The sequence below is a fragment of the Anomaloglossus baeobatrachus genome, chromosome 8 (assembly GCF_048569485.1).
Source record: "Anomaloglossus baeobatrachus isolate aAnoBae1 chromosome 8, aAnoBae1.hap1, whole genome shotgun sequence".
Taxonomy (NCBI): domain Eukaryota; kingdom Metazoa; phylum Chordata; class Amphibia; order Anura; family Aromobatidae; genus Anomaloglossus; species Anomaloglossus baeobatrachus.
The window spans coordinates 115,081,031-115,097,514 of NC_134360.1; the positions used below are offsets into that span (position 1 = coordinate 115,081,031).

A 16,484-nucleotide genomic window follows, 5' to 3' on the forward strand; every position below is an offset into this window, starting at 1 on the left:
TGTCACTGGTCAGAACTGAATAAAATGGCCCGGTCATGGAGTGGTTTTAGGGCCAGGGGGTGAAGGGATTAAGAGAATATTATACCTGATATAATTGACTGCACGGTATATTTATTCATCTCAACATCAATGTCCTCCTAGGAGATACGTTTATTGTGAAAAACATGAATTTTCTTGCAAATTTTCAAGCGGTTTTGTCAGAATTTTAACACTGAGTTTTTTCATAAAATTTCGTGTTCAGGAAGCCCAGAGCAGGCGTAAAGGAGAGCAGCCCAGAGTGATAGCCGCCCGAGCGGACCAGGTCAGACGCGGTACACAAGCCGCACACATGGCTGCGGGGAGCGGAGCATGGAGCTCCTCCTTCAGTCTCTGCACACTGTGGACTGGCCACGATACTGGGAACTACCGTTAAAGTCTTCTCATTACAGCGGAATCTTTGTCTCACGGAACGCTTCTTCTGAACTCAAGGGGACGAACATATGGGAGACCGTTCTAGTGCAACCAAGAACTGCTGGAAACACTTCCGGCCAACTCATCGCTCATCGCTGTGCCTGTCAGGTTCTGGTGTGGTAAACATGGTGCTGCTTACACTGATAGCCCGAGTGGCTGACGGTCTGCCCCTGGCAGCGTCCATGCAGGAGGACGAGCAGGTAAGTGCTGTGTGTAGCACAGACTGGGCACATGGCAGTGTATTCCCGTGTCCTCGGTAAGTCCATGAACTGTCGGGCACTGAGCTGAGGCTTTCCGGGAGATCCCCGTGCCTGTATGCCTGCTGTGTTGGCATTATCGGTGGTGAAGGTGCATGATCCCATTGGGAGCGGCAGCAGCCGGTATCTCCTCCACATAAGGCGACTGCTAATGTCCAGAGCGAGTAATTCACTCACAAGCTGCACTGTGCGAACATTTTCTTCTATACAAGGTTTCTCTAATCTTTACATAAAAATGTACAATTTGAAGGGAGTTTAAAAAAAGAAGTGAGCTCTGCTGCCTTGCGTGTAACTCCTGCGAGTCAAGGGCTGGCCACCATGGTGGTGTGTGTCAGGACACGGTGACTAGACCAAGCGTCATCACAGCAGCCACATCTAATGAGGCAATCAGGGTACTTTTACACTTGCGTTCAGCGCAGTCCGTTAACGTACTGCGCTATTCTCCATAGACTTGTATGGACGACGCACTGTAACGCAAGTGTCAGCGTTGCATCCGCTGGACGACGCAGCGTTGTTATTTTGACGCTGCATCGGGCGGAAAGAAAGCAGCATGTAATGGTTTTTTGAGCAGCGGAAACCTTTATTTTTCACTGCGCATGCTCCTTTTTTTTTTTTTTAAATCACAGAAACTTTATTTTGTTTCTCGGCTGAACGTTCAGCTGAGCGCCTGGCCGCCAGCATGTGAGAGCGCTCAGCTGAGCGCCCGGCCGCCGGGGGATCAGCTGATCGTTCACAATAGTCTGCTGCCGGTAAAACTGTAAGGAAGAAAAAAAAATAAAAGCTTTCCGTTGTTTTGTACGATCCGTTGTGCCATTATATGCAACGCATCCGTTGCATCCGTCACACAACGCAACGGATGCCGTTCAACGCAAGTGTGAAACTAGACTTACTGTGTTCAGATGACCCTCGGACAGGACCTTATTGCTTCTTGTCCTGGCACACCCCAGCAGAACAGCCTGTGCTGGATCAGTGGGGGACGAAGCAGGTCGCTACCTAACTTTATATCAATTTTTAAAACAGTTCTTCCTCCTGTAAATATTTGAGCAGCAATTCGATAACCACTTTAAAGGGAACCTGTCAGGTGCAATATGCAGCCAGCACCACGAGCAGTTCTAGGTGCATTTTACTAATCCCTGCCTAACCGTCCCTGTATACACTAGTATAGATAAAGGGATCTTTAGATACAGTATTTCTAAAGAGCTTTCATATTATGGTAATGAGCGCGGGGACTAGTCCCCTGGGTGTTGGTTCCCTTTCTAGTCGGCTCTGTTAGCATGTTAATATGCCCACAGGGGTGTACTAACATGCTAAGAACGGTGTCACACTTGCGTTAAGCGCAATCTGCCGCTGTGGAGAATAGCGCAGTCCGTTAACACACTGCGCTATTCTCCATAGACTTGTATGGAAGACACACTGTAACGCACGTGTGTGCGTTGCATCCGCTGCACGACGCTGAGTCGTTATTTTGACACTGCGTAGGGCGGAAGGAACACTGCATGTAGCGTTTTTTGTGTCGTTAAAATGGCACACCTTGACGTATTCCATTGGAATACGCCACGGTGTCTAATGATTGTCTATGGTGGCGGATTCCGTCACATTCTACTGCGCATGCTCAGCATGTCCAGCAAAACGATCGAAATCATTTAAAATCACTCCTGGTCTCTCTCTCTCCCCCCTCTCTCTACTTTTTCTACAGATCCCTTTATCTATGCTAGTGTGTACAGGGATGGTTAGGCAGGGATTAGCACCCCCCTCCCCCGTCACTAAAACACCCTTCTGACTTGGGCCATTTTTGTCAATTCTGACCAGTGTCATTTATGAGGTTATAACTCTGGAACGCTTCAGTGGATCCCGGTGATTCGGAGATTTTTTTCGTGACATATTGTACTTCATGTTAGTTGTAAATTTAGGACGATTTATTTGTGAAAAAAACCCCTGAAATTTGACGAAAATTTTGCAATTTTTAAACGTTGATTTTTTTTTATTATTTATTTACCGTATTTTTCGCTTTATAAGACGCACCTGATTATAAGACGCACCCCCAAATTTGGTGAAGGAAAAGAGAATTTTTTTTAATGTTAAATGGGGTCCATCTTATACTGCCAGTGTCCGTCTAACAAATCATATAGGGTATATGTCCCTCATAGCTCCCCATCCTAAAATTAGCCCCCTTAATCTGGATTTGGCCCCCTTATATTGAATATAATCCCCTTGTGCTGGCACACGTTCCCCTGTGCTGCCTATGGCCCCCTATGGATTGCATACGTTCCCCTGTGCTGCCTATGGCCCCCTATGGATTGCATACGTTCCCCTGTGCTGCCTATGGCCCCCTATGGATTGCACACGTTCCCCTGTGCTGCCTATGGCCCCCTATGGATTGCACACGTTCCCCTGTGCTGCCTATGGCCCCCTATGGATTGCACACGTTCCCCTGTGCTGCCTATGGCCCCCTATGGATTGCACACGTTCCTCTGTGCTGCCTATGGCCCCCTATGGATTGCATATGTTCCCCTGTGCTGCCTATGGCCCCCTATGGATTGCACACGTTCCCCCTGTGTTAGATATCGCCCCCATGCTGCTGCCCATAGTAAAATAAAACACTCTTTCCTTACCTCCTCCAGCGCTGATCTCCCTCCTGTCTCCCTCCGTGCTTCAGTTCCTCCACTTCCTGGTTCTCGGTGCCGGTCATGTGATCGGCACAGCAGAGTGATCTCATCTCTGCGTGCCTGATCACAGTGGAAGCAGAGACACGGGGAGAAACGCTGGAGGAGGTAAGTAAAGATTTTTTATTTTAGGATAAGCAGCAGTATGGGGGCCATATCTAACACAGGGGGGCATGTACCATCACAGGGGGGCGCAGGCTCATATAATATGCACCGCTCCCCCAGCCCGTCACTGCGGTGCGGTTTCAGCACCATGGTGATGGACAGTGGCTGTGCATATTATATGAGCGAAAGCAGGAGATCTAACTCTGCCGCCCTCAGCGTTCACCGGCCTCCAGCAGCGCTCCAGAGCGGACCCTGCAGTATATATATATATATATATATATATATATATATATATATATATATATATATATATATAATTTATATTTTTTTTAGGAAGTTAGAAGGGTTAAAAGTTAATCAGCAATTTCTAATTTTTCCATCAAAATTTACAAAACCAATTTTATTTTAGGGACCACATCACATTTCAAGTGACTTTGAGAAGCCTAGGTGACAGAAAATACCCCAAAGCGACACCATTCTTAAAACTGCACCCCTCACACTGCTCAAAACCATATCCAAGAAGTTTATTAACCCTTTAGGGTCTTCACAGGAATTAAGACAATGTGGAAGGAAAAAATGAAAAATGTACTTTTTCTTACAAAACTATTGTCTTAGCACCAAATCTTTCATTTTCACAAGTAACAGGAAAAAATGCACCATAAAATTTATTGTGCAATTTCTCCTGAATGAAATATATAGCAAAAACCTGCTAACAGATTCAATGTAACTAGTTTTTGTGACATAACTCTCTGGTTTAAAGGGAACCTGTCACTTAGAATAGGCGTTCTGACCTATTAGCAGACGCATGTGTGCCCTAATTACACCTCTCTACCCATCCCTGTGTTATAAAATTGTATAATATGAAAGTAATAAACGTTTTTTTACCTTCATAATTCCTATGTAAATAGCAGGGTAATTGGTCACAGGGGCGGCGCCTTGTCCCTGCATAATCTCCGTGGTATCACGCCCCTGTGGGCGTGATACCATGGAGTCACATGAGCAACGTCGCCGTCGCTCATTTTATCCTGCGCACGTTTACACTTACTATTGCGGCAGGCTTCTCTTCCGGGTTTTCCTTGTCAGTTTCAGACGCGCACTGCACATGCGCAATGCGCGTCTGAAGCCGGCGCGTGAACACCTGGAAAAGAAGCCTGCCACAATGCACGTAGGATAGAATGAGCGACGGTGACTCCATGATATCACGCCCACATTTCACTCGTCTGTTTTAGACGCTCGTGTGCGAGCACCCTAAGGCCTGCGCCACACATCCGTGCCTCCGGCACGTGTTTGTCATTTTTTACACGTACCGGCGGCACGGAGACACTTTAACCAATGCTACCCTATTGTAGCAGGCACACACACGTAAAACCACACGGAACGTGTGTCCGTGTGCGTTTGTACGTGTGTGCGATTTTCAAAGCGCTGACACGTCCGTTTTTTCACCGGCAGCACGGGTGTCACACGGCCCGCACCCGTACCACACGGGTGTAGTGTGGATGCGGTCCCGTGTGACACGCGCCGGAGAAAACACACATGTCAGTGAAAAAAAAACAAAACATTTACTCACCTTCTCCAGCCCTCCTGTCTCTGCCGCTGCTGCCTCTTGCTGCCGACCGCCGCTCATTATTCTCATTGAATATTCACTTCACTGCCTGGCAGCAGCAGCAGCGGGGAGACGGGAGGGCTGGAGACCGAGGATCAGCACCACGGACAGCAGCGCGGACAGCAGGAAGGACCAGGTGAGTATAATAATTACTGATTCTACGTGTGCTATCGCGGATAGCACACGTAGAACACACGTGTCACGCACGTACCAGAGACACGTACTTACCTGCATGCAACACGCAGGGAAAATACGTGTCTCTCGGCACGTGCGTGAATTTCACGTGAGTGTGGCAGAGGCCTTAGGCTGTGTGTGCACGTTGCGTTTTTTCATGCCTTTCCACAGTGTTTTATTTCAAAATTGCATGCGTTTTGATTTCCAGGCAAAGTCTATGGAAATTTGAGCTTTTTTGTGCGCACGATGCTTTTAAAAACGCAGCGATTTAAGGTGCGTAAAATTTGTCAAAATCTCTGCGTTTGAAGAAGCAACATGTCAATTGTTTTTGCCATTTTGGCAGCGGTTTACTAACCTTGAAGTCAATGACAATTATCAAAACGCATCCAAAATGAAAATTCATACGTTTTACATGCTTTTTTGATGCTAAACGCATGCTTTTTTTGACAAAATGTAAGCATGCATTTTTAGCATTATAGTGAGGTCAAGAGGTTTCCTTTTGCCCTCACATGCAGCCCGACTTTAAAAAAAAAAGTCAAACAATAAGGTAATTTTATTTTTAATATAAATATTAAATCTCAATAATCTTTTTATGAAAATTATCATTATAATGTTTAATTTAAAGGATTTTTTTTTAAAAAAATTTCCTAGTGTTTGAATGTGCAAACTTTATTTAGTAGTGTCTTTGTATTGAAAACGCATCCCATTTTAAGCACTGAAAAAGCATGTAAAACGCAGTCAAAACGCGGCAAAAACGCATGCATTTTTCCTGCGTTTTTGTGGTTACAAAGAAATTCTGCCAGAGGATGCGTTTTTAACTGCAAGATACATGATGCAACATGCGCACATGGCCTAAAGCTGATAGTCTGCACTTTAACCTCTTCGCGACACACGACGTACTGGGTACGTCATGGAGCGTGTGAGGTTAATCCCCGCGGGTTGCCGTGGCCAGTCCGCTGTAATCCGCTCACATCTCAGCTGATTTCAACAGCTGAGATGTGTGCCTGCCAGGCGCGAGTGGAATCGCGTTCCACCCGCGCCTGTTAACCCCTTACATCTCGCTGTCAAAATCTGACAGTGAGATGTAAATGCGCGCTGCCATAAGGATAACTTACCCACCCCCATCGGAAGTCACGTGACGTGATCACGTGACTTCCGGTGGTTGCCATGGTAGCACAGGGTCATGTGATGACTCTTGTAGCTATCAGGAGTCACTTTCTCTCACTGCTAGCAGAGGACAGTGTGTGAGAGTAAGGCCAGTGTCACACTTGCGGTTGCCTCTCCTGAGTCTCGCGGTGCATCACCTGGCACGGACTCGCACTCTCCTCACAGGAGCGGGTTGGTTGCATGCATCTCTATGCAGCTGAGACACTCCTGTGGGGAGTGTGTGAGTCCATGCTGGGTGATACACCAGGAGACTCGCGCAAGATACATGCAAGGCAATCGCAAGTGTGACATCGGCCTAAAGCAGCTTTTCTCCAGATCTCATCTGTGTAGCTGTGATCTGAAGAAATGAAAGAGTGATCAGACTGCTGATTGTAATAGTCCCCTAGAGGACCTAGTAAAATAAAAAAAAGTTTTAAAAAAATAAAAAAACCTAACACATATTTGCTATCGCCGCGTTCAGAAATGCCCGATCTATCAAAATATAAAATCAATTAATCTGATCGGTAAATGGCGTAGCGGTAAAAAAAAATTCCAAACGCCAAAATTACATTTTTTGGTCGCTGTAAATTTTGTGCAAAATGCAATAACAGGCGATCAAAACGTAGCATCTGCGCACAAATGCTACCATTAAAAATGACAGCTCGAGACGCAAAAAACAAGCAGTCACTTAGTCATAGATCCTGAAAAATGAGAACGCTACGGGTTTTGGAAAATGGCGCTATATATGCGCCACTTTTTTTTTTTTTTTTTTTTTTACAAACTTGAGGTTTTTTTTAACCCCTTAGATAAAAGTAAACCTATACATGTTTGGTGTCTACAAACTCGCACCGACCTCGGACATCACACCCACACATCAGTTTTATCGTATACTAAACACTGTGAATAAAATATCCCAAAAACTATTGTGCGATCACACTTTTTTTTGCAGTTTTTGTGCACTTGACATTTTTTTTGCTTTTTTCCAGTACACTATATGATAAAACATATGGTTTCATTTACAAGTACAACTCGTCCTGCAAAAAACAAGCCCTTATATGGCAAGATTGACGGAAAAATAAAAAAGTTACGGCTCTCAGAAAAAGGGGAGCAAAAAAAACGAAAAATCTCCCGGGAGTGAAGGGGTTAAGGCCAGATTGATAATATAACTGAATCTTGGATATGTTTTGGTATTGAGCTAAAATGCCAAGACTTGTCACCGTCTGAATATTTCTGGACATAACTGTATGTGAACTAGTGAGCTGCTTTCTTTCTGAAAAATGTCAGGTCACTTCTTTCAACCTCATGTTGGCTTTTGAGCCCTGAAGTGATTAAAAGAAGCTCAAATAAAGTGAACAGAGACTTGCTTTTACCTTGCGCGCAGCTGGTCATTTTTTTTGTGTGCTTTTTCAAATAGAATTTGTCAGAAAGCCAATGTGCACATACCCTTGGGGTGCGTGCCCACGATCAGTGTTTGCAGTGTTTTGGATGTAGTGTGTTTTCCCTGCGTCCGAAACGCTGCGTTGTACAGTACAAGCACAGAGGAGGGGATTTCTAAAAATCCTGTGCCCACTGTGCTTGTTTTTTTCGAAGCAAACACTGACCTGCGGTGCGGATTTCCAGACCGCAGCATGTAAATTGTTTGCTGCGGATTCGCATGCGTCCTCTGTAAGGAGAACACAAGCGAGAGACCGCAGTGCACCGAACCCTGATCATGGGCACGGGTAGCTACGGTCTCCTGCTGAGGAGACGCGCGGCCCCGCAGGTCAGGACCCGCTGTGTCCAGGACGCAGTGAGTCCTCATCATGGGCACATACACATAGGGGCACTTTGCACACTACGACATCGCAAGCCGATGCTGCAATGCCGTGCACGATAGTCCCCGCCCCCGTCGCAGCTGTGATATTATGGTCATAGCTGCCGTAGTGAACATTATCGCTACGGCAGCTTCACATGCACTCCCCTGCCCTGTGACATCACTCTGGCCGGCGAAGCGCCTCCTTATTAAGGGGGCGGGTCGTGCGTCGTCATAGCGACGTCACACGGCAGGCGGCCAATAGAAGCGGAGGGGCGGAGATGAGCGGGACGTAAACATCCCGCCCACCTCCTTCCTTCCGCATAGCCGGCCGGGACGCAGCTAAGGAGATGTTCCTCGCTACTGCGGCTTCACACACAGCGATGTGTGCTGCCGCAGGAACGAGGAACAACATCGTAACATCGGTCTTTCCCAATTCATGGAAATGACCGACGCTACACCGATGATACGATTACGACGCTTTTGCGCTCGTTAATCGTATCGTAAAGGATTTACACACTACGATGTCGACAGCGACGCCGGATGTGCGTCACTTTTGATTTGACCCCACTGACATCGCACCTGCGATGTCGTAGTGTGCAAAGTGCCCCTTAGGGTGCCATGACCAATTCACAGATTTACTAGTGACTAGTGAACCTGAGGTTCGGAGTTTATACGAAACAGAGACTTTAAAAAAAAAACCAACAAAACAGAGATTGGCTGCTTTATGTATGCAAACCACTTGGGTGACCATCGCTGTGCTTGGGTATGCTCGGTGCTTAGCCCAGTGCCAGACTCTTGCAATGATTGATCGGTTCGCACAGGGTAATAACAGTGTGCTCGGATGTAGTGTGGACCAAACCTCTGGCCACCCTCCCTTGGAGGTGTTCGGTTTATGGCTGTCTGCATGTGGGCGCAGACCTGAACTGCCCAATTAGTGACTTCAATTGGTCAGGTCCGGGTCCCAGATCAAAGTTTATCTAAAGTCCGGCTGAACCCACTGAGCTTCCATGGCTCCGCTCAGCTCTACTAGAGACAGCATTACTGCTGCCCATACATTGGCATGTCAACTTCGCACTATTCAAATCAAAGCTCCTTTAATGCCGCCTTCGACACTGTTGACCACCATCTCCTTCTCTCTATGCTCCATTCTATCGGCCTAAAGGACACTGTTCTTTCCTGGTTCTCTTCCTATCTTTCTGGCCGCTCATTCAGCGTATCATTTGCTGGCTCCACATCTTCTCCTCTTCCTCTCACTGTTGGGGCCCCTCAAGGTTCAATCCTTGGCCCTCTTCTTTTCTCCCTCTACACTGCCCCAATTGGAATGACCATCAGCAGATTTGGCTTCCAGTACCATATTTATGCTGATGACACACAGCTATACACCTCATCCCCTGAGCTCACCCCCGCTGTACTACAGAACACAAGTGACTGCCTGACTGCAGTTTGCAACATCATGTCTGCTCTCTATCTCAAACTTAACCTTTCCAAAACTGAACTTCTGCTTTTCCCTCCATCTCCCAACCTTCCTAAACTTGACATCTCCCTCTCTGTGTGTGGCACAACGATAAGTCCTAGGCCACAGGCCCACTGTCTGGGTGTTATACTTGACACCGATCTCTCCTTCACCTCCCACATACAATCTCTTGCCCGCACCTGCCGCTTGCAACTCAAGAACATCTCTAGAATCCGCCTCTTTCTCACAATGGAAACGACGACAACCCTCACCGTGGCCCTGATCCACTCTCGCCTTGACTACTGTAACTCTCTCTATTAATTGGTCTCCCCCTAACTAGACTCTCCCCTCTACAGTCCATCCTTAATGCAGCAGCCAGGGTCACCTATCTGGCTAACCGCTACTCGGATGCCTCTGCTCTTTGCCAGTCATTGCACTGGCTGCCCATATATCACAGGATCCAATTCACACTGCTTGTTCTCACCCACAAAGCTCTCCACAGTACAGCACCCCCCTACATCTCCACCCTCCTCTCTATCATCCCACCCGTTCTCTACGCTCTGCAAATGACTTTCGACTAACATCCACACTAATTCGAACCTCCCACTCCCGAATCCAAGACTTCTTCCGAGCTGCACCAACCCTCTGGAACGCTCTACCCCAAGAAGTTAGGACAAATCACAACTTACTCCGCTTCAGACGCTCCCTAAAAACGCATCTTTTTAGGACGGCCTATCACACTCCGAAGCCAAACTACTTTCACCTAATCCCTCTACAACTTCTCAGAACATAACCCCACGTCAAACTCCATGGCACCCAAATGCATCTCAACACTCTAGCCAACTGGTCCAGGAAGCCATTATCTATCCCCCATGAGATGGCTGGATTGTCATTGTAAATAAGCACTTGTACCTTGCCCCTCCCCCCACCTCATTGTAGATTGTAAGCTCTCACGAGCAGGGTTGCCACTTTTCCCTTTAAATATTGTATCTTCTATAATTGTTACTTGTTTGTATATGTTTATGTATATGATATGTATATGAGCCTCCTGAATTGTAAAGCGCTGCGGAATATGTTGGCGCTATAGAAATAAAGATTATTATTATTATTATTATTATTATTATTATTATTATTATTATTATTAATGTTGAATACAGTTTGATTTTTATATAGTTTTTTTTTTTTGTTTTTATTTTTTTTAATGCAGTCTGGGCGAGATTTGCAGCAATATCAAAACCAAGCCAAGCAGCTCTTCCGTAAATTAAATGAACAGTCGCCTGCTCGATGTACGCTGGAGGCAGGAGCAATGACTTTTCAGTGAGTATATAAGAATAATTGTGTTTTTTATTCTGTTGGACATATGAAATGTTTTTTTTTTTTTTGCTTTTATTTTTGTGCAGTTACACACAAGCTATTACATTAGATGTACTTTACCAGTAATTGTTGTATGTTTTCTACTCCTTGTTCTTCAATATCCTTGTCTGCTAGAAGTTTGAGCTCTCTTGTTTATGTCCAAGTTGAAAAGTGCTAATCTTGCCTTCATTTGAAGAGCTGATATAATTATTCCCTTGTTAACAAATTTATTACTGTAGAGCTGCGAGAGAGTGTTCTCTGCAGGAAGAACAGAGAGAAAGTCTGCAGCTGACCGTAGGCATGGGCAACTGCGGTGTCCTGCAGACAGCACTCTGGGCCCTGCAGGTGAGGACACACTGTGTCCAGGATGCGGTGTGTCCGTATCATGGGCACGTACCCTAATACCTATATACTTAGTATGTAAGTGCCATAGCTCATGTCTCTGACATTATTTAGGCCATTATTTTCTCAATGGGCTACTTTAGGCCGGGGCCACACGGGGATTTGTGTGAGTGCTCCCATGACACTTGGCTCACGCTTGCAGCACAGCGGGAGCCGAATGTCATGAGACTGTGGTCCGATCAGACCACAGTTGGGGGGGGGGGGGGCAACGCTGCGGAGGAGATACATCCCTCTATCTCCTCCGTTGCTGGCTGATGCGAGAATCGCACTGCTCTTACGTTACATCGGTGTAATGCGAGTGCAGTGCAATGTTTCTCTCCTCCCATAGACTTGCATAGGTGCGAGTGGAACAGGATCGCATTCCACTCACTGCATTCTGTGACTGTTTTTTCTCGGTCCGATTAGGGCTGGGAAAATAATTGCTCATGGGTGCTGCCCCATGGAGTAATATAGGCCCAAGTGGAATGCAATTTTTTTTTTTATCACATTCCGCTCGCACCGTTTTTCTCGCCATGTGACATAGGCCTTAGAGACTCACTATTGTGGAGGACCGAACCAACAGGGTGAATGTAATTCAACTCATTATTTTATATTAATTTTTCATTTCTTAACCCATTTGAGACCAGTATTTTTTTTTTTTAGTCTTTGCCTCCCTTTTCCAAGAGCCATTACTTGTTTTTATTTTTCCTAATAATAAAATAGAAAGGGGCGCACAATAAATTACCAAAGGTGAATAATATCAGAATTTCTGTGCTACAGTCTTAGACCTCGGTTCCACTTGCATTTTGCACGGACGAGTGCAATCGGATAAAACATCATTTCTTTGGCGCTCCATTGGGAGACCCAGACAATTGGGTGTATAGCTTCTGCCTCCGGAGGCCACACAAAGTATTACACTTTAAAAAGTGTAACCCCTCCCCTCTGCCTATACACCCTCTCGTGCATCACGGGCTCCTCAGTTTTTATGCTTTGTGTTGAAGGAGGCACACATTCACTCAAGCTCCACATTTTAGTCAGCAGCAGCTGCTGATTATATCGGATGGAAGAAAAGAGGGCGCCAGGGCCCCCGGCATGCTCCCTTCTCACCCCACTAAGTCGGCGGTGTTGTTAAGGTTGAGGTACCCATTGCGGGTACAAAGGCTGGAGCCACATGCCGTTTTCCTTCCCCATCCCTTAGAGGCTCTGGGAGAAGTGGGATCCTAACCGGTCATCCAGGCACTGGGACCGGGCTCCCTCCGCAGCCCCTGTGGGATTCTGACGGACAGGAGACTGAGTATCATCAGGGACAGGCCCTGCATCATAAAGGTACTCTGTGTCCCCTTGGGGACGGTGCATGGAGCACTTGGTCTCAGACGCTGCAGCGGCTGCTGTTTTTGTGTCACGATCGGGACTACCGCGCCGACCGCGCCTGCTTGCCGGCCGCGGTATTAAATTTAGTCCCCGGCTTTTGCGGCCTAGTGCATTAAACTCCCGCCCCCGGGCCTGCCAGTCAGGGGTAAGGGCGGGATGGTCGGCCTGACGCCGACTGTGAGGGCTGGAGCATACTTTAGTGTACTCCTCCCCCCTCACTCATCACTCTGGGGCACCAGATTCCCGCACTTTATTGATCACGCCCACGGCTCCCTCCTCCCCTTAGAACGCCGGCAGCCATGTTTTAATCACATTCTGCCGGTGGAGGACTTCTGGCTGCAGCTCTGGGAGACCCAAGGCAGGGGATTTGGTGGACACACACCGCTCTGGGCGGTCGGTAAGCCACACCGGTCACACGGTGCTGGTCCCCCTAGGGTGCCGAACTATATATATATATATATATGTTATTATATATATATATATATATATATATATATATATATTGTTATTATATATATATATATATATATATGTTATTATATATATATATATATATATATATATATATATATATATATATATATATATATATATATATATATATATATATGTTATTATATATATATATATATATATATATATATATATATATATATATATATATATATATATATATATATATATATATATATATATATATATATATATATATATATATATATATATATATATATATATATATATATATATGTTATTATATATTATATTTGTATACATTTTCTAGGTTCGGCCGCAGTGTTTAGCCTTTGGCTATATACCCTCAGTGATTACTCTCCTAGGAGAGAACAGCATGTCGGTCACAAGGAGCAAGGGTGCCAAGACACAGGGTTATTTTGCAACCTGTACCTCTTGTGCGGCTATGCTACCTGCAGGTTCCACCTACCCTCACTGTGAGCAATGCTCGGGCCCTGTGGCACTCGCTTAGCCGGAGCCTCGGGCACTGGTGGGACCCTCGGCCCAGGTAGAACCGCCGGCCTCCCCTGTCCAGGCGGCAGGGACAGAGTTTGCAGTTTTAGCTGAGAAACTCTCTGAGTCACTTTCACAATCCATGGCTCAGTCTATGGACAAATGGTCTGCTAAGATACTAGAAGCCTTACAGTCCAGGCTGGCCCTTACACAGGCCCCGGGCACTGCGGGGTCATCGTCCCCAGGCCCCTCTCGGTCTGCGCCGCAGCATGCTCCTGGGGTGGGCCCTAGGTATCACGTGGAGGACTCCGGCACGGACCGCAGTCCCAGACCGGCTAAGCAGGCTCGCTGGGAATCTTCCCCGACTTCATCACGCTGTTCGGGGTCTCAGCTTGAGGACTCTCTGGAGGATGAGGCAGAGGTCGCAGCTCAGGGCTCTGACACTGACGTTGCTCTCAATCTGGATACACCTGAAGGGGACGCCATAGTAAATGACCTTATAGCGTCAATCAACCAGGTGCTAGATCTATCTCCCCCGCCTCTACCGGTGGAGGAGTCGGCTTCACAGCAGGAGAAACACCAGTTTAGGTTTCCCAAGCGTACACGGAGTGCTTTTTTCGATCACTCTAACTTCAGAGATGCTGTCCAGAAGCACAGAGCTTTTCCGGACAAGCGCTTTTCTAAGCGCCTTAATGACACACGTTACCCCTTCCCCTCTGACGTAGTCAAGGGTTGGGCTCAATGTCCCAAAGTGGATCCTCCAGTCTCTAGACTGGCGGCTAGATCCGTAGTAGCAGTGGCTGACGGTTCATCGCTCAAGGATGCCACTGACAGGCAAATAGAGCTCCTAATGAAATCCATCTTTGAAGCCACAGGCGCGTCTTTCGCCCCGGCCTTTGCAGCCGTGTGGGCACTCCAAGCTATCTCAGCTTGTCTGTCTGAGATTAATGTGGTCACACGTACCTCTGCTCCGCAAGTAGCGTCTTTGACTTCTCAGGCGTCGGCTTTTTCGTCCTACGCCATGAACGCCGTCCTGGACTCTGCTAGCCGTACAGCGGTAGCATCCGCCAATTCGGTGGCAGTCCGCAGGGCCATGTGGCTGCGCGAATGGAAGGCAGACTCTGCTTCCAAGAAGTTCTTGACCGGTTTACCTTTTTCTGGCGACCGATTGTTTGGCGAGCAATTGGATGAAATTATTAAGCAATCTAAGGGAAAGGACTCGTCCTTACCCCAATCCAAGCCAAAAAGACCTCAGCAACGGAAAATTCAGGCGAGGTTTCGGTCCTTTCGGCCCTCAGCCAGATCCCAATCATCCTCGTCCAACAGGCCACAGAAGAGCCAGAGGAGCTCTTCTGCATGGCGGTCTAAGTCACGTCCTCCAAAGACCGTCTCCAAGGCGGCCTCCTCATGACTTTCGGCCTCCACAAACCGCATCCTCGGTCGGTGGCAGGCTCTCCCGCTTTGGCGACGCCTGGTGGCCACATGTCCAAGACCGATGGGTGAGAGACATTCTGTCTCACGGTTACAGGATAGAGTTCTGCTCTCGTCCTCCGACTCGTTTCTTCAGAACATCTCCGCCCCCCGAGCGAGCCGATGCACTTGCTCAGGCGGTGGACACTCGGAAGACAGAAGGAGTTGTGATCCCCGTTCCCCTTCAGGAACGGGGTCGCGGTTTTTACTCCAACCTGTTCGTGGTGCCAAAAAAGGACGGATCATTCCGTCCCGTTTTGGACCTCAAATTGCTCAACAGACATGTGAGAACCAGACGGTTTCGCATGGAATCCCTCCGCTCTGTCATCGCCTCGATGTCACAAGGAGACTTCCTAGCATCAATCGACATCAGGGATGCCTATCTCCATGTGCCGATCGCACCAGAGCATCAACGCTTCCTGCGTTTCGCCTTTGCGCAGTTTCATCTGCGTCCACTCCAATGGGACATTCTCCGCAAATGGGACAGGAGGTCGATGTCCCTAGACAGGAACGTCTCCCTTTCTCTGGCAGCCAAAACCTCTTTTCAGTGGTGGCTTCTTCCCACTTCTATGTCGAAGGGAAAATCCTTCCTGCCCCCATCCTGGGCTGTGGTCACGACGGACGCGAGTCTGTCAGGGTGGGGAGCGGTTTTTCTCCACCACAGGGCTCAGGGAACCTGGACTCCGACAGAGTCCTCCCTTCAGATCAATGTTCTGGAGATAAGGGCAGTGTACCTAGCCCTAAAGGCGTTCCATCGGTGGCTGGAGGGCAGGCAGATCCGCATACAGTCGGACAACGCCACGGCGGTCGCGTACATCAACCACCAGGGCGGCACGCGCAGCCGCCAAGCCTTCCAAGAAGTTCGGCGGATTCTGCTGTGGGCGGAGGCAACAGCCTCCACCATCTCCGCAGTTCACATCCCGGGCGTAGAAAACTGGGAAGCAGACTTTCTCAGTCGCCAGGGCATGGACGCAGGGGAATGGTCTCTTCACCCGGACGTGTTTCAAGAGATCTGTTGCCGCTGGGGGACGCCGGACGTCGACCTCATGGCGTCTCGGCACAACAACAAAGTCCCGGCATTCATAGCACGGTCTCAAGATCACAGAGCTCTGGCGGCGGACGCATTAGTTCAGGATTGGTCGCAGTTCCGACTGCCTTATGTATTTCCTCCTCTGGCAATGCTGCCCAGAGTGTTACGCAAGATCAAGTCCGACTGCCGCCGCGCCATCCTCGTCGCTCCAGACTGGCCGAGGAGGTCGTGGTACCCGGATCTGTGGCACCTCACGGTGGGTCAACC

The 16,484-nt window shown here is 47.8% G+C and overlaps 1 protein-coding gene across 1 annotated transcript in view; it reads left to right on the plus strand.

Moving 5' to 3' along the window:
- The first annotated feature begins 443 nt into the window (after positions 1 to 443).
- SEC22B (SEC22 homolog B, vesicle trafficking protein) overlaps positions 444 to 16,484 on the plus strand; it is an 81,785-nt gene continuing 65,744 nt past the window's right edge. Inside the window, exons 1-2 of the mRNA XM_075320908.1 lie at positions 444 to 650; positions 10,854 to 10,963. Coding sequence (XP_075177023.1) covers positions 480 to 650; positions 10,854 to 10,963 — 281 coding nt within the window. The 5' untranslated portion in view covers positions 444 to 479. The remainder of the gene's footprint in view (positions 651 to 10,853; positions 10,964 to 16,484) is intronic.